Source organism: Nannobrachium achirus, assembly GCF_963921795.1.
Source record: "Nannobrachium achirus genome assembly, chromosome: 4".
Lineage (NCBI taxonomy): Eukaryota > Metazoa > Chordata > Actinopteri > Myctophiformes > Myctophidae > Nannobrachium > Nannobrachium achirus.
Genome location: NC_137813.1, coordinates 48,667,074 through 48,691,766, shown reverse-complemented (window position 1 = coordinate 48,691,766; position 24,693 = coordinate 48,667,074). Strand labels below are relative to the sequence as shown.

General features: G+C 39.9%; 1 protein-coding gene across 1 annotated transcript; it reads right to left on the bottom strand.

Moving 5' to 3' along the window:
- Nucleotides 1-2,067: 2,067 nt before the first annotated feature.
- LOC308282957 (uncharacterized protein) lies at nucleotides 2,068-23,055 on the bottom strand (the record flags this gene model as incomplete). The annotated part of the gene is made up of 13 exons (XM_080723345.1): nucleotides 2,068-2,405; nucleotides 4,260-4,293; nucleotides 5,133-5,464; nucleotides 5,551-5,616; nucleotides 8,192-8,290; nucleotides 9,287-9,555; nucleotides 10,615-10,891; nucleotides 13,168-13,566; nucleotides 14,453-14,459; nucleotides 18,738-19,060; nucleotides 20,051-20,084; nucleotides 22,567-22,892; nucleotides 23,016-23,055. The coding sequence occupies 13 exons, from the start codon at nucleotides 23,053-23,055 to the stop codon at nucleotides 2,068-2,070; spliced, it is 2,544 nt and encodes an 847-aa protein (XP_080579471.1).
- Nucleotides 23,056-24,693: the final 1,638 nt, after the last annotated feature.

The following is a 24,693-nucleotide window of genomic DNA, read 5'->3' as shown; positions in this document are numbered from 1 at the left end:
GGAAAATAACTGGCTCTCACAACACTATAAATGCAACATTAACATAACCTGCACTGCATTACACATGGCCACTGACCAGTCTTTGGCGATGCTTACAAGACATGCAAGATGTTTGCGTGATTATGACTTCACTCTGGAAACAGATGCAGAGGGATGCTGGATTTACTCAAAGTCAATAACCCATTCCCTTAGAGACAAGGATTTAGTACAAAGAGCCAATAACTCATGCTTAATTCATAGCCTTCTCAGTCGTACAATAGTGTCTTGCTCCAAAAATAGCAGGACTACAAGAAGTATAACAATCTTGAGACTTGAGTTAGGAAAGCTGTGACTGTTTTGCAGTGTTGGGGAAGTCACTTTTTCAAATGTGATCTACAGAATTGCATATACCTTAATTGTTACTTTCACTTTAGTTGATCGAATACTTTATTAACAAGTTTGTTAAAAGTACAGTTAGTACAGTCAATAATCTTATTGGAATTACATTTGAATTGTAGCAGTCAAAATGTGAATCTCATGATGAAATATAACAAACAACTTAGAAGCTGCAGCACCATCTATTGGGGCAGGGTGTATACAGTATGAATATGGGTAGACATGGTAGACAAATTGCTTGGTGTGCATTATTGCATGAATTTGTTGGAAGCTTAAAAAACTACAAATAATACCAAATAACAGTTTAGATAAATGTTTTATAGAGGGTACAATTTCAGATACACTCTCTCTGGACATTAGAATACCAGACAGTTCTGCAGTCTTCATTCTAACCCTGAAATCTATGTGACTTTCTCACCTGTTTTGTCTCTCTGTGTGTCCAGGATCCCGCCTCTGTCAGACGCACTGAGTGATCTCTACAAGCAGTTCAACGCTCTGAAGGATGAGCTTGGAACTCTCACCAACAAATTCGACAGAGTGGAAGCGTTTGTAGACGACCTCCAGGCCGGTAAAGTCCCCCCACGTCCTGCGTTGGCCGCCCCTCGGCGACCCGCGGAGAGGTTCCCCCCCCAGGCGGCCCTGAGATCACCTCTACGGGCACAGAGGAGGGCTCCAGCAAGAGGCAATGGACCAGGGGCAGGAGGAAAAATGGTCACTGGGACAAGGGGGAGGAGAGTCCCACAACAGAGACCATAGGACTGTAACAATCTGTCATTGTGTTGTGAGCAATAATAACCTTGAATGTATGCGTTTGCAAAATGAAGAGATTGCAAATTGTGAAGAATCACTTTGAATGTAAATAATGTGGAGGAAATATATCTACATTATAATAATAATAATACGTGAGACAGGATGTAATATTCTTTTCTATAAACTATTTGGAGCTCATGTGAAGATAATTATTTGAGACGTTTTGATGGTTTAATGATGAAATTATTATATAATATATTTGTATTCACTTTATTTGAAATCTTTATTTGTGCAAATCAAATCCAAACATGTTTAAATCTGGGCTGCTTGTGCAAAGACACTTTTTACCACAAAGTGGCAGCATTTCTCAATGTATCTCTTGTGACATGAGGTAGGAACAATTGTGGCATTTTGACACAAGACTATTCATGATTGTGAAATATATTATACCTTAATTACATTACATTTATCCAAATAAACAATGATAAAGACAAACAAACATTGTAAGTATAATGTTTTGTAAGTTGATGTTAAGGTTTATAGTTTTCCAAGACATAGCAAAATTCTACATTGACTGGTACAGTAGTTGTAGGCCTATCATGTAATGTGTTTATTCCGTAATTAATTGTGAATAGGTTTGTGTGCAGCCATATACCGGTAACTGCAGATAACTGTTCACCTGAAATTCTACACTGTCTGATGTTTCTAAAGTATCAAAGGACAATAACAGTACTAAATACCTTTTGACTTGAAAAGCTTTTTATTGAAACAATGGCAAAACAATACTGCTCATAGCAAAATAAAGATGCACTATAGAAGCTGAGAACCAAATCGTATCCAATTATTGTAGCCTACACATGTTTAGACAAACGTTTTGTTTTGTTGAAAAACTACACATGGAAAGCAAAAAGGAAGCAAAAAAAGAGAGAGAATGTATCATTATTAGGCTATCCTTCCTTCAGTGTCACAGGTTGACTTCTTGATGTTTTTTTCAGAAGCGTTGGAGCCCACAGACACCTTACACGTGTAGACTTTATCTTTGTCCCAGTCAGATGTCTCCATGTCCAGAGAACTGCTCATTTGGAAAGTGTTGTCTGGTTGCTGAACAGCAGTGCTGGTTGAGACTCCAGTGGTCACTGCGTTACCATTTACTGTCCAGCTAACCTCTGCCAAGGCCGTAGAAATGCTGCTGGCCACACACACCAGAGTGGCTCTGTTGGACTGAAGCTCATCTCTGGCTGGAGGATAGATGGTCACCACTGGAGGAGGGAGGGTAGAGTCTGACAAGGATGGAAAGAAGTATTAATTCAACACTAATTCAGCACACATAAGACGAGTTACATTGCACAATCCATTCATTTTTGCCTCACTGAAAATGAAGATAAACATTTAAAATGAAGTTGGAGTGGAGATGCAGAAAATTACAAAGTGCGGAAAAAAGGTTCCACATCAAACAATTTCAAAATAATCAAAAGTCATCAAAACGATTTGCTTTGACAAAGGTCAATGATTTCTATTATTCTGCAATGGTAATAATTATGTGAACAAGAATTTTCAGCAGCAAAATTATTAAGAAGTATGATTTCATTGTAAAGGCAATGTGTAATTGCGACCGTAAGGTCGCTGTTTAGTATGAAAACCTCCACCGGCCGTCCGTCGGTCACACGTGCGGTCGACGTGTGATGAGGTCACGATTAGAGATGTTACCGATCAATCGGCAATGGATCGGATCGGGCCGATCAAAGCATGATCGGCGATAATCGGTGGTTTAGATCAAAAGGTAAATTCACCGATCCGGTGCATCTGATCAACCAGCCGTTCAGTATGCCCACTTGAGGCCATTTTGGGGTATTGATTTCCACAGTGCTGAAGGAATAATTAGTTACTGCTATGATAATAAATACATAGTAATGCTGGTAAATAACTATAAGGCAAATATATAAATGAATTCATGAGTGAATGAATGAAATAAAGTTAAAACATTAACATTTAGAAAATATAAATAATAACTTGATCGGATCGGTGATTGATCGGGATCGGGTGATCAAACTTTTGTGATCGGTGCTCGGTGATCGGTTCCAAAAAACCTGATCGGACCATCCCTAGTCACGATGAGTCATCTATGCCCAAATATAGATTTCTAGGTCAGATGGCCCATAGAGTTTGTGATGTCAAACCTAGCAACCCAATATAAACAAACCTGATGTCAGACCTGAAGTATCCTTTTATACCCATATATGGAGATACAGAGATCTCCATATATGGGCATATTAGAAAGCCCATATATGGGCATATACGGATGACATCAGGGATATCCATATATGGGCATAAAAGGGACAAGGGCTTACAGTTAAGAGATCTCCATATATGGGCATATCAGAAAGCCCATATATGTTCATATACTGATGACATCAGGAATATCCATATATGGGCATAAAAGGGACAAGGACTTACAGTTAAGAGATCTCCATATATGGGCATAAAGGGACAAGGACTGTTACAGTAGATATAGAGATGTCCATATATGGGCATAAATGAACAAGGACTGACAAACACTGAGATCTCCATATAACCTATGGGAATATAAGGGACGAGGACTGTCAGCTTGTAGACCTATTTTCTAAATATTGTTGTACATTAAAAACTTGAAATGGGTCGTTCTGCATAGTACTTGGGATTTGTTGATGTAAATGTTCACATAGAGTGTAATAATTGGTAAAACAAACTTTTGGCCTATTTGTGGAGATAAGCGACCAACGGTCGCTTATCTCCCGATTAGGGAGTCTTACTGGTGATAAAAGGATGGATTTTTTTATGTCAAGGAAAAACAAACTAAAGTAGTAATGTAACCAATACAAATATGTTATATTTAATATTGTTAACATATATTATATACTTAAGTATATGTAATTCTTAATTGAGATTGAATTCCATGTGAAACCTTTTTGATCAGTGTGTTTGTGTGGTACATAAACGTACAACACACTAAACAATACTAATAGTTAAAGAAAAAGAAGAAAGAAAATAGGACAAAATCTAAAACATCCAAAAGTTGTATCATAAGAAAAAAATATTGTATTCCAAATAGCTAGAAGAAGCACATATTTTAAGTATATAACAGCTAGGGTACTCACCAGTCACAATCAGCTTGGTTCCTTGTCCGAATACCACAGTGATTCAGTTTGTGGAAACGGCTGTACAAAAACCTCCTCTCTCTCTCACTGCATAGAGGAACATCACTGATGATCCTATTCACACTGATCTGATGATGACCCTGCAAACACTTTGACACTTTAACATTATGTCTGTTTGTGGTCCATGTTTGAAATCCCACTTCATGTAGAAATGTGTTAAATCCACAAGATTCAAATCCACTGGATTCATCCTGGATGTTAACGTGATCATCACAATGATTGTAGTGGTAAATCAACATGTTGATAGGATGGAGTTCCAAGATCCATGAAAGTGACAGCCGCGGTGGATTTGTTGTCATTGAATGAATCACTGTGATAAACCTCCTGGCTCTTTCTGTTGCATTACTCTACAGTTGAATCGAGTGGAGGAGAATCCTGATCCAGAGAGAGTTGAGGAACCTACTGAGGAACAGCAGCAGGAACATGTTTCTACCAACAGACATCATGTCCATATCTTCCATCGTTCCAGTCCATAATGACCTCTTGTCCTGTAGGAAGTGTATGGACAGCAGGCGTCTCGTTCAACACTGTCACTCATCTATCAACATTAACAGAAACATTATGCATGAGACTAAATGTTTCTGGCAGACAAATACTACTGTACTAAATGAGATGGACATGGATGGGTGTTGCCATTGAACCATCTCTTACTCATTATGGATCTCAATGTGCTGAGTTTCATATTTATTTTTGAGATTTATGTTTTCATTTTAGCAAGTGACAATCACTTTAAACTCACTCTGACTGTAAAAGACCCAAAAAGCAGAAGGTTTGGTGAGGAGGTTTTTGTCATGGTGTATTTCACTGTGATACGTTCTCATTAACAGAGCCGTCCCATACCTGACAGTAATAAACTGCTGAGTCTGACTCCTCCACATTGTTGATGATCAAACGATAATCTGATGTAGACTGATGATTAGATGTGAATTTAGGAGAGGAGAAACCAGAGCCATAGTATGATGGACTATAGCTATAGCTATGGTGCCAGCGTAACATGTACTGAGGAACTCCGCCTGGAACCTGTTTATACCAGTAAAATTGGTTGCCAGTAACAGTCCCCAGGTTACAATCCATGGTGGTCGTCTCTCCTCTCCTCACTGTCACAACAGGAGGCTTCTGTGTCACCACAGTCACACCACTCACACCTGAGAAACAAGAAAACATGATGATGAATAGTCAAGATGATGAATCCAACATGAAGTCAAAGTATACAGTAAGTCAGTCTTCTTACATGTTAGAGCAGTGATGAGAGTGCAGAGAGTTGGCAGCATGTTGTCACAGTGTGGTGAGAACGTCCCTTATTGTTCAGCTGAGAGATGAACAGTGTTGGAGAGGAGAGCAGAGACTGAACGATAGGAGCTTATAAGGACACTAAGAAGAGAACGGAGGAGGAGTTTAAACACAGTTTTTATGGTTAAAGATTTTGGTAAATAACTTCTGGATATAGACAATTTTACCATATAGGGCAATATTCTGGCCATGGTAAAAAAATGCATTTAAAAGGAAAATTCTAAACATTTGTAAACTTTTCCATAAATGAAGGACCCATGAATTAGAACATGAATGTTTAGCATGTGCTTTTACTACTAAACAGATTAAACTAGGTGATAGTGATCAGAAGGCTGCCCCAAGATCAATCATAGGTCAAGGTCACAGTCAAAGTTAGGATAAAAATTGAGGTATAGGTAGATGTTCATGAAACTTAGTGGGAGTGATGATCAGTACATTCAGCTGCCAGAGTGTACAGTTCAGAGGACAAAGTCACAGTCAAGGTGATCAAACATGACATAATACTCATTATGTAAGTTGGTAGTTGGAAATTAATTACATAATATATATTAACAATAGCATTGTGTTCACCGAGATACACACTGTACTAAGTGGAATCATTCATTATTAGTTTAATTAAATATAATTTCATGTGAATTGTGACTACTGCATGTGAATGCAGTGCCTTAATTGCACATCCCTGTGCAGCTGTTTGTTTTCTCTCTTTGCCACCAATACGGTGAATATACAGTAGATAAGAATATACTGTGTGAACTATAACATGTCTGTGATGATCTGCTAAATAGTGTGTTGCTGTTGTATGAACCAGCACATAATGATGTGTCATCATCAGAGCCAGTCGTCTACATCTCTCTGCAGATGTGTCTCCATCCAGGCTCACTTCCTCCTAGTAGTGAGAGCAGAGAGCTAACCTCTTCATTTACATGGAGTTATAAATAAGGAAAGGAAGCCAGGCAGACCGAGAGTGTAAATTCATCTGCCCTTCACACTTGTTTTATCTGGTTTGCCTGATCAAAAATATGTCCAGATAATTCCATAAATCTGTGAAAGTGTGAATTTTCAGTCATACACTAATCCAATGTTGCCCTCTTGTGTTCAGTTGCAACAATTGCAGTCAATGTTGACATCTGTGTGAGCTTCACTGATGTTCTCACCTGTTTGGTGCTCTGCTTTTAGAATTAGAAACCGGCGCACCGAGTGCACTCTACAAGCAGTAAAACTCTCTGAAGGATGAGTTAGTAATAAACAAATTCGACAGAGTGGAAGCGTTTGCAGACAACCTCCTCCAGGCAGTGATCATGTAGGCCTACAGTAACTTAGTACAAATATACATTTTGAGGTACTTTTACTCTACTGGAGCCTACTTACAATATTTATATTTAAATATGAAATATTGTACTTTTACAATTGTCTACCATAATTATTTGAAAACTTTCGTTGCTTTGTGGTTTTTGATTATTATCACAAAACATACATTAACCACTTCAGCCCTAAATACATTTCGAAAGATTTTTATACATTTGAAATGGGACATTCTGCATGAGTACTTCCTACTTTTGGTACTTTAAGAACCAAAACACCAATATTTATATACCAATACTTTTGTACTTGTACTTGTGCTCAAGCACATTTTGAATTCCAGACTTTTACTTGTAACTTAGTATTTCTATATTGCAGTATTTATACTTTTACTTTTTACTTTTTCTAAACTCCCCCTACCTACGCACTGCGTTGGCAGGCCCTCGGTGAGACGGCAACCCACGGAGAGGTTTCACCCCCAGGTAGACTTGAGATCACAGAGGAGGGCTCTAGCCAGAAGAAATGGCCCAGGAGATCAGATGCTCACATGAACAAGAGGCAGGAGAGTTCCACAAAAGAGACCATAGGACTGTACCTGGACCATGGGTTAGTTATTGCCGTATTCATTCTAAGTCAATACAACAGAACAGGAAAAATATATTTTCTGAAAACCTTGTTCTCACATCAGCAAGAAATTATCCAATAACAAAAACATCCATGCTCCTGGCTGAGCTTTCTCCTGGCCTGTCTGTCTGTAACAAGCAGGGCTGTCTCTCTTTCCATCACCACTGACTCCATCAATCATGAAGATCTATTTTTTTGAACGGTGCTAACTGCTCCTACGTTTGGCTTTGTGTGTAAAGGTCTCTATGTCCGGATGAGCACAGAACTCCATGTATGGAGAATGAGATAACTAACATCACAGACAGAACGGCCCATACAAGGAGATATGCACGTGTGTCGTGTTTGAGTGATACCTTTTTTAATTAAAATGTTCATTTATTAATTCCGAAACAACTTGTTAACCAACTGGTTTCTCAAGTGATGCTTGATTTACCTCAAGGCCCATTGCAATGTCCAACAAAATCTGTACACAAATGTATTGCTATTTTATTGTAATAAAACCTGATTCATACTTTGTCGTGCAACAGTGTTCCTCACACCGGAGTATAAATTAAGTATACTATTGGACAGAGCCTATATGGGACTATGACCCGGTAGCCTTGGCTTCAATAGGTTTAAGGAGCCGCCGTACGATCAGTTCTCCTTTGCTGTTGATGTACCGTATGTTTCAGCCATGTCCTCTTCATCAGGGAGGCCATAGGGAGTCTTGAGCGGCTGGATCCTTATTAGATGTTTGACGAACTTCAACTGACTGCAGACTGCAGGTGTGTTTTTGTGAATTACAGGCGTATGTGCCTTTTCAAGCTGAAGGTCCTTAATCAGCTGCTTCTCCCAGTATGGCCTCGATTTGACACTTTTGACCCGTGTCACTATGTGGAGTTTATGAGGTTGGTTTGGGTCACCGCCATACTTTTTAGACCTCTCTGCAAAATACTCTGGTCGGACCTGTACTGTGGTGAACTTGCTTCGGAATGACACTAACCAAGGACATGTAGCCTCCGTCAACATCGTAATTGATCCAGGGGATGGAAAGTGTAAACCCCGACAGAAGATTGCCATAGTGTCTTTGTAGGATCACAGCTACTGCAAAATCCAGATAATAATGAATACTCGTCAGTTGACAACTAAGTGAACTAAATTGCAAAGATCGCTGCAGTCGTTGTTTTTTTACTAGACCGGAAGTCTTGTTTTTGAGCGGTGCTAACCTCTCCTACGTCTGGCTTTGTGTGTATGTCCCTATGTCCTTATGAGCACGAGACTAAGGTCACATGAGACTTACGTCATATCAGACTAACGTCATAGAAAGTACACCGAGACCGACATCACCACAGCTGATGTCATGGACAGAATGGCCCATACAAGGAGATATGCACGTGTGCCATGTTTGTTTAAAAGTTGATAACCGCTCAACATTTCATTCACAATATTTTCATATTAGATACTAGACAGGTTCAATACAGCTTCGAGAGAATATTTATACAACCAGTGCTCTGATATCAGTGACGTGGTCTATAATAATACATTTATTTAGTACATCTGGGTCCCGGTTTTCGTATCCTGATTGGAAGAGGAATTCCTTCCTTTGATGTTCTTGGTCTTCTCATTGAAGCCTTTCTGTCCCACGATTGGTCTGAGTGGTGGGCCTGGCTTGGCTTATCCCGAACCCCACTATGGCACAGATCACAACCCCAAGATACACCTTCTTCACCGCTTTTGCTGCCTTGGAGATCGTTGTAGGCTCTAGTGTGGCTGACCCAGCAGGCCGGCTTTAGCTGCCAGAGCTTCATTCTGCTGGATGTGATACTCCTGAAACCGCATGGAGATCCGCTGAGTCATATTCAGATGCTTCTGTAGACACCTCTCTGAACAGGCCATCTCCTCTGGCTTCACCTCTCGGGTGGTGAAGTCTTTCACACAAGCCATGAAACAGTTCTCTGTCAGCTTGTTGTACGTCCTCAGGAACTCCTTGAACTGTTTGATCTGGTCTGACTCGGTCATCTGCACAGCAGCTATGGTTCTGCTTCTTTAGAACGGCGCAACAGTCTGAACGGCAGCTTAATCTAAAACAGAACTAAACTTATTTTCTGATTATGTGTGGTCAAAAAACATGCCTTTGTGTCAACTAAATTGCGATTCTGTTGCAGTAAGAACCGACAACACACACGTTTGCTTTGTCTGTCTTGACCGGAAGTCTTGTTTATCAAAAGTTTATTACCACTTAATTCAGTATGTTCTCATAACTAGAGGATGTAATAATAAAGCGTAGAGAGAATATGTATATACAGCAAGTGCTGCAACATCACAGTGATGTGGTTGTTCTGATTGCTCAGTGCTCTGACATCACAGTGATGCGGTTGTTCTGTTTGCTCAGTGCTCTGACATCACAGTGACATGGTGGGAAATGATACATTTAATAACCTTTAATCAGAACATCTGGATCCTGGTTTTCTGGTGTGTTGCAGATGTTTTTGCCTCTCTATGTACAGCTGGGCTGATGTTTCTGAGGAGATCTCTTTCTTACATGAACAATAATTTAATAATGTACAGCACAGTGCCAAACTAGAAAGGTGCAATTATGGTTGCCTGTATACCGTATCGTGATGTCAAGTGAAGCTTAACCAATCCTCAAATCCATTGTCCAATCAGAAAAGGGGTTTTGGGATTACAAGAAACGGTTACAGAAAAAGTCCATTGAACTCAATGGACCACAGAAAGTGTTACAGAAATAGTCAGAACTGTCAATAGTCAATAGTTGAACTGAATGGACTTTTGGTGTTTAACTAGAAAGCGTGGTATATTAAACGTTGGAATGTCTGTCTGTCCGCCCGATGAGCTTATGTCATCCAATGGGGAAACCCTTGAACATCAACAGCCAATTCTTGGTGACGTCACCATCTGGATGACCGAAATGTCATGTGAAGCTTGACTAATCCTCAAGCTTAAACCTCAGACATTCGGTTGATTAACACTGTGTGTGCGTGAGTGTGTGCGTGTTCATTTCTTCTTGTCCTCTGCTGCTGCTGCTTGAGCTTTAAGTGTCTCCACTCTCTGTTCCAGAAAGACTCTGTATTCACCAGCTGACAGGTCGTTGACCACTTTGATGCCCAGTGAGTGGGCGGAGCCTATGATGCACTTGACGACATCCTCCAAGGAGGCGTTACGTTTTTTGAAGCACTCGTCCTGGGGTTTGACTTGGGCGATCTCGTATACCGACCTCAACGACACGAGCCCAGCCACCTCATGACCTGTTCTTCCTGCACCTTTCGCAATGCCTGCCGCTTGCTTGAGGAAGTAAGAGACCGTAGGCTGGCCGATCTTCAGGTCATACATTCTGTCAGGCTTTACATCCTGACCTCTTCCTGATTGGAAGAGGAATTCCTTCCTTGAGGTCCTTGGTCTTCTCATTGAAGTCCTTACAAAACTGGCCAATAGGAATGAATCCCTTTCTGTCCCAGGATTGGTCCGAGTGGCGGGCCTGGCATGGCTTGTCCCGACATCACTATGGCACGGATCACACCCCCAAGATCCACCTTCTTCGCCACTTTTGCTGCCTTGGAGATCTTCGACATGTTTGGTATTTCTGTCTCTGAGAGAGTGTGTGTGTGTGTGTGTGTATGTGTGTTTGTGTCAAAATAACTCAAAGAAAATCATAACATGTCTCTTCTGCCGACTGACAGCAGCACTCGTCCAAGGATTTGACTTGGGCGATCTGGTACACCGACACTCCCAGCCACTTCTTGTCCTTCCTGCAAATTATACCTGCACAGCATACATGTTCATTAACACATTAAAAAAGAAGACAGAGTTTTAAAGCTCTTGCCTGGAGAGAATACTGTACAGTATTTTCTGGACTATAAAGCGCACCTGACTATAAGGCGCACTGAATGGTCTATTTTCAAACTGTTTTCATATATAAGGCGCACCGGACTATAAGGCGCACATAATAGACGCTACCGTTGCGTTATGCATCCAACAGATGGAGCTGTGCTAAAGGGAATGTCAATGTCAATGCATGATCCATATATAAGGCGCACTGGACTATAAGGCGCACTGTAGTTTTTTGAGAAAATTAAAGGCTTTTAAGTGCGCCTTATAGTCTGGAAAATACGGTATATATATGCAGTCAGTGCTCTGACATCACTGATGTGGTTGTTCTGATTGGTCAGTGCTGTGACATCACAGTGATGTGGTCGAAGATAATATAGTCTTTGATAACATCTGGGGTCCTAGGTTTCCACGGTCCTAATCATTACCTCTTTGCTGAGATTGCTGTGAATGTTGCCAGCTGTTTTGGATTCCTAGTCTCAATTGTGCGCTCAAATCCTAGTATATCAACTCTCAGCAATGATCAAGCAATACATTATCTGAATATGAAGCTTTGGCTTCTTTGTTTTAACCAAAATATCACTCTCCCCACTTCCTTATCTTTAAAGGCATACTGGGTAGAATTGCAGATTTGTGTCAACCCCCCCCCCCTCCCCCATCTGACAGCCATCAGAGTGATTGCTGTCTTTGATCCACTAACGAACACAGACGCATTTGACACTTTTATGGCCCAATCAATCAACTCAGTGCACAACCTCTGGGGGCAAGCCCGAATCCTGTGCCAGTATTGGTACGAATGGTGGGCCAGACTGACAATGTGGATTCACTCACACATTATGCGTGACTCCCATTATAAATTCACTATAACATGGCGTGCAAAACACTTAAATTCAAAACTCAGGAAATCAATTCCGTCATCCAGAATGACTCATTCAGATCAGCTAAATGACTTTAGCTGTCCCTTCCGTTCCCGCTGTGATGAATTTTACGTTTTTAAGTAGTGTAACCATTTCCCAGATTATGATTGCAGACGACCATCCAAAAACCACAATGTCAGTAAATGTCATGCCTTTCATTTGGTAAGGTCTTTCACATACTCTTTCACATACTGCAGGCCATGGTTTGTGTAATCACATGCTTTTGTAGGTGCCTCCGATAGGGCAGAGATTGATGTCCGCACCCCAGAGTCCCATGCATGAACAGGGGAGAATTCAATCTTAGGCAATGTTGGAAGTTGAGTCTCCATTCCAAAATGCTTCATCCACTCCTCTATTGCAGGTGGTATTGCCGTTTTAGCTTTGTCGAACACTTCTGACCCCTGCGTGCTTGTCCCCAAGACTCCAGAGTCATAGACAACATATAGAGCTCCCCCTGCAACAGTCACCTTGGTGGCTAGTTTTAGTACAGGCAAAATCTTGGCCAACATGTTGTAAGTGTACAGTTGTTGGCAGGCGCGGGCCTGCCATTAAGGCGAAAAGGCCGTCGCCTTACATTTATTCTGTTGAAAATGTAAATTATAGCCCCCAAAGCACCCCCAAGCACCCACAAAACTTAAAGAATGTTGCTCAACCCCCCTTGCCCACTCGCTGGGGAAGGCAGCCAGCCAGTTCATTGGGATGTAAATTGAATTCTGGTCGCCTTTTCCTCGCCTTTTGTTCCTGCGCGTCTTTTGTTATAATGGTGTTACGGGGCAGGGGAGGGGATTTTGGGCCATTATCACCTCTACCTGGCTGAAAGGTGGGATACTGTATAAAACAGGCTCTCAGACTAGCCTTGATTCATTACTGACTGAACTACAACATGAGACCACCAGCAAAGAAGAGGTTCACCCAGAAGACGCTCCAGTTCACCGCCGCCAGCAAAAGCAAGCCGCCTTCTGAAGACCTCCCTGCCGCCGCATTGGAGCCGCCTTCGCCGCCTTCCGAAGAGCTGCCTGCAGCCGCACGCAACTCACCGACAGCAGGGACCGAAGCAGCCTGCTTCCCGGACCCAGAACCAGGCTCAAGCGGCAGCAACTCACCGACAGCAGCGGGGGCCGAGGCGGCCTGCTTCTTCCCGGACCCAGAACCAGGCTCAAGCGGCAGCAACTCACCGACAGCAGCGGGGACCGAGGCAGCCTGCTTTCCAGAGCCCAGCAGCCCACTCACTGTCGCGGCGCCCGGAGCAAGAACCGCCGCCGCCTGCGCCTCGGCGGCCTGCGCCTCGGCAGCTGTACCAGCCACCACCAGAGGAGTGGATGGGCCAACGGACCTGTCTGCTATAGATGAACCGGCGACTCAACCGAAACTAAAAAGATTTCCATCTACAGACTTCAACGGAACACTCAGGAGTTTTGCAAACCACTGGTATGATAAATTCCCATTTATCGAGTATAGCATTAGTCAAGATGCTGTGATGTCTGGATACAAAGGCGGGGTGCAGGCCATTCTTAAGCACTCATTTCCAAACGCTACCTACACACATTGCCACTCACATAGACTTAATCTGGTTTTGTCTGCTGTAGCACGCACATCAGAAGACGCAGAGTCGTTTTTCACTACACTCAATACACTGCATGCTTTTATGACAGGCTGCAGCCGACATGCTACTTTTATTGACCTTCAGCAAGAGAAATATCCACACAAGAGACCCCTTGAACTTGAACGTGGTTGTGACACAAGGTGGAGTTCAAGAGCTAATGCTGTTACTAAAGTGCACCAACTTTATGACGTTATACTAGACCTTTTGAGTGCGTATGTCCTGAATCGAGGTCCATCATGTGAGGACGCAAATGCATTGTTAACTAGGATACAAACAAGGAAGTTTGTTTTCCTTCTCGTTCTCTTTAAAAACCTGTTTTCTATTTCTAATGCAGCAACCAATGGCCTGCAGTCTAAAACGACTACTGTACCATGCGCTATAGATTTAATTGATGGTCTCAAAAGACAGCTGTCAGCGATAAGGTGTGATGACAATAGCTTAAAAGGATATAAAAGCATCCTGACCGAAACAAATGCTTTATGTAAGAAACATGATGTTGTAAAGTGGGATAGATTTGCAGTTAGTACAGTCCGAGAACGCTTTGTTCCCTCTAAATTCAGTGATAGTATCATTACCACTACCCTGGGAAAACAATCAAGAGTCCAATGTGACAAGGATTTACGCATCATTTTAAACCAGATCGTAGACTGTCAACTTAATGAGTTGAATACCAGGTTCCAACCCGACTCTTATGGTTTCATGACGTCTGCTAGTGTGTTCTTAGCAACTCCCCGTGCTGCTAATGTAACTGATGCTGATGTAACTGAAATGGTAGAAACTCTCAATGTCTCTGGCAGTGTTTTGGGTGTTGCAGCAGTTGAAGAACATGAGCTTGCTTCATTTATGACTCACCTTGATATCAAAGAAAGCAAGGGAGACAAATGTAACACACTGCTTAAGGTTTTGGATGTGTGCCCTGATAGCGCTTTCCCCAGTGTCCACTACCTCTTAAAAGCACTAATTACACTGCCCATGACAACATGCTCTGTTGAACGTCTGTTTTCCAGTGTAAAAAGAATCAAATGTGCACAAAGAAGTACCATGACAACAGCTCGCCTAAATAGTTTGTGTCTCCTCGAGTTTGAGAGAGACTTAACTGATCGTCTGAATTACGATGAAGTTATCGATATTTTCAAGCTCAAGTCCCGCCGTCTCCTGTTTTGAGACATGTAGGACTATTTGAAGGGATGTTTACTTTGAACTAATTTAGTTGTGTTGTAATTGCAAATTGAAATGTGTCACTATTTGGGCATAATGTTTGCCTTGTTTGTAATGCTGTGCTTTTTGAGAATAAAAATCCATACATTGAATATACTTGAATAGTGTTTATTTATTTATCCGCTTTAACGTATTTAAAATGTATTTATTTTTTATGGGCGCCCCCTCCCCCGGGGGGTGGGGGGGGGGGAGAGGGGGGGGGGGTGGGGGGGGAGGGGGGGCACCTCGTTGGCATTTCGGCTGGCATTTCGCCTACCCTGACCCTCATTCCTGGGTACGCCCCTGGTTGTTGGTATCTGAAAGATACTGCCTAAGAAAAGGACTGTTATGTCCTATCTGAGAAGAGTCCTGTTACTATAGGAGAGTGTGCAGGCTCTTTATACCCTTCCGCTGAGCTGCTCGAGTCATCCTTGGTGATGATGTCATAACGAGTCAGCTATAACCGTATATGGAGTATGTGATGTCAGATATAGATGTATCGTCAGCTCCATATATGGAGATCCGGGTGATGTAGAGTTGATGATGTCAGTGTTGGTCAGCTCCATGGAGGTCCAGGTGATGATCCAGCCAGCTCCATATGTGAAGATCCAGGTTTGATGGCGACAAAATAACACAAGGGCCTTTGTAACAGTATCCTTTTTTAAAGTGTCTTCAGTCAGTTATTATTAACTAGCCCTTACCCGTTCAAAGATATGAGCTCCGAAATGATGTGCAGTGTGTGGGTTATGGGATGTTCACTGTGCATACAGTATATGAGGGATGGAAAGTAACTTTAACTGGTGCTTGCATGATAATATGTAGCAGGAGCATCAATGTAAGAAATACCCGTTTCGTTTAATGGCTACAGAGATACTGTGTCCCCCCCCCAGCCCGCCCGCCCACCCACCTGCACACACACCCGCCTGCCTGCACACACACCCGCCTGCCTGCACACACACACACACACACACACACACACACACACACACACACACACACACACACACACACACACACACACACACACACACACACACACACACACACACACACACACACAGAGCTGGTTAAACATGTTGCCTCATGCTAGATGCAGAATAGATATGCCTCATGCTAGATGCAGAATAGATAGTAGATACACCATAAAAATGCTAATATACAGCATATGATTTGTGAAAGTGACAAACGGGCTTCACAGTTATGTCAGGTGTGTTCATATGCTAATGGTGATGCGATTTCAGATCAATTGCTCCAGCCACTGAGGAGAAACGCTGTTTCAGACAGACAGACAGACACTCACTCACTCAGACATTTCGAAAATTATTATGTTTGATATTTTGGCTCGCTCTATGGACTCTATGCAATGAAAGAGAAACAACTAACACTACATGAATTAGGTTGAAGTGGGTCTGCCCCATATATGCACATTACCATCTATGGGCTTAGCAGAGATCTGTGGCTCTGGACACTCGTATCTCTACAGTATATACATGTATGACTATAATTAGGCATGTATATTGATATGTCATGATGACATTAGCAGCATGACTGCAGTGGGAACACTATGTCTGAGTCTGAGTTTGTTTATGTTGCTCTCTGGTTGTAGTCTACCTTTGTTAAGTTTGGTGACACCGCACTTTATTTAGGGTGCAATTTCAAAGGCCTGAGCAAGGTGTCTGATTAGTTCATAGCCTTTTATACAGTATATGAAGATTCACACTTTCACAGATGTCTGGAATCACCTGGACGATTATTTTATGATCAGACAAACCAGATAAAACAAGGTTGAACTGCATGAATTTACACTCAGTCAGTGAAGCATCACCATACCACCACACCCCTCTCTTCTTACCCATGATGCACCTGCCCAGCTTCCTCTCCTTATTTATAACTCCATGTAAATGAAGAGGTTAGCTCTCTGCTCTCAGTAGCCTACTAGGAGGAAGTGAGCCTGGATGGAGACACATCTGCAGATAGATGTAGACGACTGGCTCTGATGACACATCATAATGTGCTGTTTCAAACACAGCAAACACACAAAGATCATCAGACACGTTATAGTTCATAGATTCTTTGCATCTATAGTTACTGTATTTGTTGCAAAGAAAGAAAAAGACTCTGATAATCTCTTCTATCCAGAAGTTAATCATTTCTTCAGGGCAGAATTCTGATAATTCCCACAAAGTTTAATTGTAGCCCATTGGATCTACATCGACACGTTGTGAGCTTGTAGATCGGCTATTTGAAGTATTTTAAAATGTTTTTCAAAATAGTACAAAAATGCAAAGGGGTCAGGCATATACGAAAATAGGGCCCTATAGGACTGTAACTATCTGTCATTGTCGTGAGCAATAATAACGTGAATATTTAAAGGGGCACTCCACCACTTTTCAACCTACCGGTATGTTCATATAATTGGTCCTCCCTCAAAAATAGCTTTTTTCTTTTTTTTTCTTTTTTTTTTTTTCTCAGAGGAGGGCTGTGGGCAGGTCAGAAACCCATCGTCTTGTGACATCATCGATTGCCAATCCAGCTTATAGAAACTGCAGGCTTTCTATTCCTGAAAAGTTGCAATTTTAAAGTGGAAGCCATTGTTCTCGCGATAATAAAAATCTAAATATTTTTTTCAAAAATATTGATTAATTTTTTTTTTGGGGAAAATGATGATGTCACAAGAGGATGGATTCTGAACTTCCCACAGCTCTCCTAAAGGAGACTTGGACTGAGTAGAAAAAAATTGTGATATTTTATCATGAACATTAGTGAGGACCTATTATATGAAGACAGGTTGAAAAGTGGTGAACTACTCCTTTAACCTGAAGTTTGCAAAATGAATTCATTTTGAATGTAAATAATATGGAAACATAAATATGAAGTCATGTGTTCAAAGTGAGACATTAAGGATGTTATTTTCTATAAACTAGAGCTTGAGCTCAAATGAGGAACATTATTTGAGATGTTTAGATGGTTTAAAATCATTAAATTATAAGACAAAATAAATCAGGCTGCTTGTGCAAAGACACTTTTTTACCACAAAGTGGCAGCATTTCTCAATGTATCTCTTGTGACATGCAGTAGAGACAAATGTGACATTTGGAATGGCACAAGACTAATTCATGATTGTGAAATAGTCATTCCATTAGATTTGTTCAAATAAACAATGATAAAGATAAAACAAACATTGTAAATATAATGTTTTGAAAGTTGATGTTAAGGTTTATAGTTTTCCAAGACAGCAAAATTCTACATTGTAACTGTTGATTGGTACAGTAGTTGTAGGCCTATCATGTAATGTGTTTATTCAGTAATTGTGAATATGTTTGTGTGCAGCTTACATAACCCAAATATAACTGCCGATAACTGCTCACCTGAAATTCTACACAATCTTGTGTTTCTAAAGCATCACAGGACAATAATACAAGACATTTTGACTTGAAATGCTTTTAATTGAAACAAAAACAATGGCCAAACAATACTGCTCATAACAAAATAAAGAACATTTTGCTTAAATGTAATGCACTATAGAAGCTGAGAATCCATCTTATCCAATTATTACATATTTGTAAAATAAACATTCTACAAAAGTCTGTTTTGTTGAAACATGCAATGCACAGAAAGCAAAAGGAAGCAAAAAAAGAGACAGAATGTATCATTATGTTATGCTTCAGTGTCACAGGTTGACTTCTTGATGTTTTTTTCAGAAGCGTTGGAGCCCACAGACACCTTACACGTGTAGACTTTATCTTTGTCCCAGTCAGATGTCTCCATGTCCAGAGAACTGCTCATTTGGAAAGTGTTGTCTGGTTGCTGAACAGCAGTGCTGGTTGAGACTCCAGTGGTCACTGCGTTACCATCTACTGTCCAGCTAACCTCTGCAAAGCCCATAGACATGTTGCTGGCCACACACACCAGAGTGGCTCTGTTGGACTGAAGCTCATCTCTGGCTGGAGGATAGATGGTCACCACTGGAGGAGGGAGGGTAGAGTCTGACAAGGATGGAAAGAAAGTATTAATTCAATACGTATTCAGTGCACATAAAGATGAGTTACATCACACAATATACAATGCAACATCGATTCATTCACTGAAAATTAAGATAACATTTATAATGAACTTGGAGTAGGGATGTGGAGAATTACAAAATGTTGATAAAAGAAATAATCACAAATCATCAAAAACGATTTGCTTTGACTCAAAGTAAATTATTATTTTGCAATGGTAATAATTATGGGGGGCATGACAGAATGTGAAGTGCTAATTGCATGTAAAACATTTATTGGAGGGTGCACCAAACAAATAAGGAACAAAATGTCTATAGAGCACTGACTCATGCAACACATTTCAACTTATTGGTCTACTTCAGGACTACGTCTTGTAAACCAGCCTCATCTGGAAATCTAGGCTATAATTCAGATAGTGAAATACAATGATTATCAAGTGATACTCAGAAAAATGATCAAGAAGCATGATTTCATTGTAAAGCCAATACAGTATGTATGATTAATGTTAAAAATATGTTACTGTTAAGTAACATCTCATGTCTGAAGGGTAAGAGCTTTTTTGCGTTAAGGCAAAACCAATTAATAGCATCATTTCATACATATTTTCCTCAACATCCAATTTCATGAAAACAAAAACAAATTGTATAATCAAATAATGATTTGTAATTAAAGACAACAACTATGGTGCTAACCACCCAGAATACACTGCATTTGCATGTTAAAGTAACTAATATAATAATTGTATATGTTATATTATTGTTTACTCAGATAACATTTATTTGATTTTTAATTCAGATATTCCATGTGAAACCTTTTTGATCTTAGTGTAGTACATAAATGTACAACACATTAAACAATATTAAAATATGACAAAATGTAAAACATCAAAAGTTATATCATCACTACTAGGAAAAATGTGTTTATTCCAAAAAGCTAAAAGAAAACCATGTGTTAAGTAGATAACAGGGTACTCACCAGTCACAATCAGCTTGGTTCCTTGTCCGAATACCACAGTGATTCAGTTTGTGTACACGGCCGTACAAAAACCTCCTCACTCTCACTGCATTGACAATCCTATTCACACTGATCTGATGATGACCCTGCAACACTGTGACACTTTAACATCATATCTGTGTGTGGTCCACATTTGAAATCCCACTTGTGTGTTGAATCCACAAGATTAAAATCCACTGGATTCATCCTGGATGTTAACGTGATCATCACAATAATTGTAGTGGTTAATCAGATATTGACTGGATGGAAGTTCCAAGATCCATGAGAATGACAGCCTCAGGTAATGTTGCTCCAGAGAGAGTTGTAGAACCTACTAACAGCAGAAGGAACATGTTTCTACCAGCAGACATAATGTCCATCATATTTTCCATGGTTCCAGTCCATAATGACCTCTTGTCCTGTAGGAAGTGTGGACAGCAGGCTTCTGGTTCAACACTGTCACTCCTTCAACATCTATCATACACAGAAAAACACATGAGGTGAGGTTTTTGGCAGACAAATACTACTGAATGAGATGGACATGGATGGATTGAATCATCAAATTAATAATATCTTATGTGTTGAGATTCGTATTTATTTTTTATATTTATGTTTTCATTTTACATAAGCAAAGTGACAAGAGTGTAAATGTTACAATGACTTTAAACTTTAAAAATCTGACTGTCTAAACCCTGAGAAGCAGAAGTGTTTGGTGAGGAGGTTTTTGTCATGGTGTAAATCACTGTGATACGTTCTCATTAACAGACTTGTCCCATGTGCAACAGTAATAAACTGCAGAGTCTGACTTCTCTACATTATTAATAATCAAACGATATTTTTTATCAGATTGGGCGTTAGATGTGAAACGCTCAGAAGAGAAACCAGACCCATATTGATCAGGGGAGCTGTGACTGTGGTAAAATCTTAAGACATACTGAGGTACTCCTCCTGGAACCTGTTTATACCAGGGAACATAGTAACCATCATCTCTGGAGATATCACAGCCAAATTCTGCAGTCTGTTGTTCATTCACAGTCACTACTGGTGGAGTCTGCGTAACTTGTTTGTGGCAACTGACATCTGTAAAAGTAAAATACATAAAAGGAAAATGAACATTTTTGAAACATAAAACAACTATCATGTTTCCATCAGTGTATCTTTTCTACTATACTCTTACACGTTATATTTTACTACATTTCAAAATTAATATAATATTTCCAATAGAATATACAGTATTTTGTAATGTAATGTGTAACCCTTACATGTTAGAGCAGTGATGAGGGTGTAGATGATTCCCAGCATGTTGTCAGAATGTAGAGAGAATGACCTTCCTTTCCAAGATAATGAGGCAAGTGTGAGAGTTTGAACTTAGATGAACTTATATGAGCTCCAGCAGAGAAGAAAGGGGCTGGTCATATCTCAGCCAATCAGCCACAGAGTCACAGGTCAGTTTAAAGAAATATCATTTATATAATAATATTCTGCAAACCACTGATACATTGATTGAATATGTCTGTTTTTGAACAAACAAAGAAGAAGATATTAAATGCATATTAATATCGTTTGTGACTTGCAAAAACATACAACAGCAACACTTTCTTTGGCAACCTACTGACCTAAGTTAATCATGTCATTGCAAGATTTTTTGTAGACTTTACTTTAATTGTTTGACTAAAAAGGAACTGTAAACTAATCAGCACTTTGTATTGTTTTTTTGTTCAGGTAACAAAGTCATCATGTAGATGCTGGAAGAAAATAAAGATGAGAAGCAGTAAGTAGTAATTTATTCACTTATAATTTGATTTGATTAATATTCAAGTGTGAATAAACAGTTGCTATATGCCTTTTCACGTCTTTAATGATTTCTTAAATATGTTATGGCACTAACTGCTAACACTAAAGTTAAGTATACATTCATTCGAATTTAGTCGATGTTGAAACTGTAATGGTACAATTTAAAATATCTGCTAGAATTCAGATACAGTGTTCAGGAAATGTCAACTAATAAGAGATTATGTTGTTTTAAACATGGTAGACAACAGGCTCAACATTGTTTGTATGGGACTTGATGAGAGAATGTCATATCAAGAGATATTTACCATAAAAAAGAAAATACACTTAGTGTATGGAATTAAATATGCCTCTCGCTGCGTGGTTATGTACATAGAATATACATAATCAACTCTAGACTGGTTTAAAAGACAAAAGGAGTAATATACGTAGCCTACTGAAGGAGATGGACATGGATGATGTTTGCTATTGAACACTAATGTTTAGTATTTTATTCATTAGAAAACAAAATGTGTTGAGTTACATGTTTATATTTTTTTAATAATGATAATTAACATGTTATATCTTTAATTGAACCTAAAGGGAAGTGACTTTAGTGTAAACTTTATACTGACTTGATCTATCAGCAGACATCTGATTGTCAGAACCCCAAAAAGCAGAAGTGTTTAGTGAGGAGGTTTTTGTCGTGGTGTATTTCACTGTGATACGTGCTCATTAACAGAGCTGTCCCATGTGTGGCAGTAATAAACTGCTGATTCTGACTCCTCCACATTGTTGATGATCAAACGATAATCAGTTTTAGACTGATGATTAGATGTGAATTTAGGAGAAGAGAAACCAGAGCTATATTTTACAGCACTCCAGCTATGGTGCCAGCGCAACATGTACTGAGGAATTCCACCTGGAACCTGTTTATACCAGCGAGCTGAGCTGTCAGTAACAGTCCCCAGGTTACAATCCATGGTGGTCGTCTCTCCTCTCCTCACTGTCACAACAGGAGGCTTCTGTGTCACCACAGTCACACCACTCACACCTGGGAAACAACAAGAGATCATGAAGACAAGAGAAATAATAATACATAATATCATCTTGTCTACATTATAGACAAGATGATGCATCCAACATGTCAAAGTATACAGTAAGTCAGTCTTCTTACATGTTAGAGCAGTGATGAGAGTGCAGAGAGTTAGCAGCATGTTGTCACAGTGTGGTGAGAACGTCCCTTATTGTTCAGCTGAGAGATGGACAGTGTTGGAGAGGAGAAGAGCTGTCTTATAAGGACACTGAGGACAATGGGAGGGGTGAAACCTTTATGTTAGTCATAACGCTTATTGATATCAATATTATCTAGATGTATATACTTTCAGAAATTGTTTACTTGAAATGGAATGGTTCAGTAGTCACACTTTGTGTGGTTGAGTGTGTTTACTCATGTTAATACATATCTAAAAAATATGAAACAATAATTGTGATTATGATTTTTTTTAAACAAAGCTTTATCAAAGTTACATATTTTTACATTCATTATTTTCAGGTAACAAATGTCATCAAGTAACCCTGGAAGAAATGGAAGAAGAGAAGCAGATATATCAAAGTAACTTTAGTCACTGTTAGTTGATCAATATTCAAGTGTAAATAAACAGTCATCTGTGTCTTTTTAAGTCTTTAATGATATTTAAAAATATGTCATGGTAGTGATTGCCTAAGATAATAAGTATGCATTCATTAGAATTTTGTGGATAATGAAAATGTAATGGAATAAATGCACAAATTAATCAAAGAGATAATAGAAGTCTGCTAGAATTTAGATACAGTGGTCAGGAAAAGTCAACTATTAAGAGTTTTTTAATAGTAGTATGAAGACTTAGTAAGAGAAGCATATATCAGATATTTTTAACATAAAAAGAAGATTTGCTTAATTGTAAATTACATTACTTAATGTATGGAATTAAATAATGCATCTCATTGCCTGGTTATAGAATTACACATCAACTCTGGATTACTACTATAGATGGACATGGATGGATGTTGCCATTGAACAATCTAATGTTTAATAGTTTATTTATTACAAAACATAACATACTGAGTTCTGTGTTTATTTGTTAGATTAACATTTTGTATTTTTAATTGAACAAAAAGGGAAGATGGCAGAGCGTAAACTCTATAGTGACTTGGTCTGAACCCCAAAAAGCAGAAGTGTTTGGTGGGGAGGTTTTTGTCATGGTGTAAACCACTGTGATACTACGTTGTTAGAATCCCATGCCTGACAGTAATAAACTGCTGAGTCTGACTCCTCCACATTGTTGATGATCAAACGATAATCAGTTTTAGACTGATAATTAGATGTGAATTTAGGAGAGGAGAAACCAGAGCTATAGGTTGGAGCACTTTGAGAATGATGGAAATATAGAACAAACTGAGGAACTCCACCTGGAACCTGTTTATACCAGCGACATTGGCTGCCAGTAACAGTCCCCAGGTTACAATCCATGGTGGCCGTCTCTCCTCTCCTCACTGTCACAACAGGAGGCTTCTGTGTAAACACAGTCACACCACTCACACCTGGGAAACAACAAGAGAGCATGATGAATAGTCAAGATGATGAATCCAACATGAAGTCAAAGTATACAGTAAGTCAGTCTTCTTACATGTTAGAGCAGTGATGAGAGTGCAGAGAGTTGGCAGCATGTTGTCACAGTGTGGTGAGAACGTCCCTTATTGTTCAGCTGAGAGATGAACAGTGTTGGAGAGTAGAGGACAGACTGAGAGATGTCTTATAAGGACACTGAGGACAATGGGAGGAGTGAAACCTTTATGTTAGTCATAATGCTTAT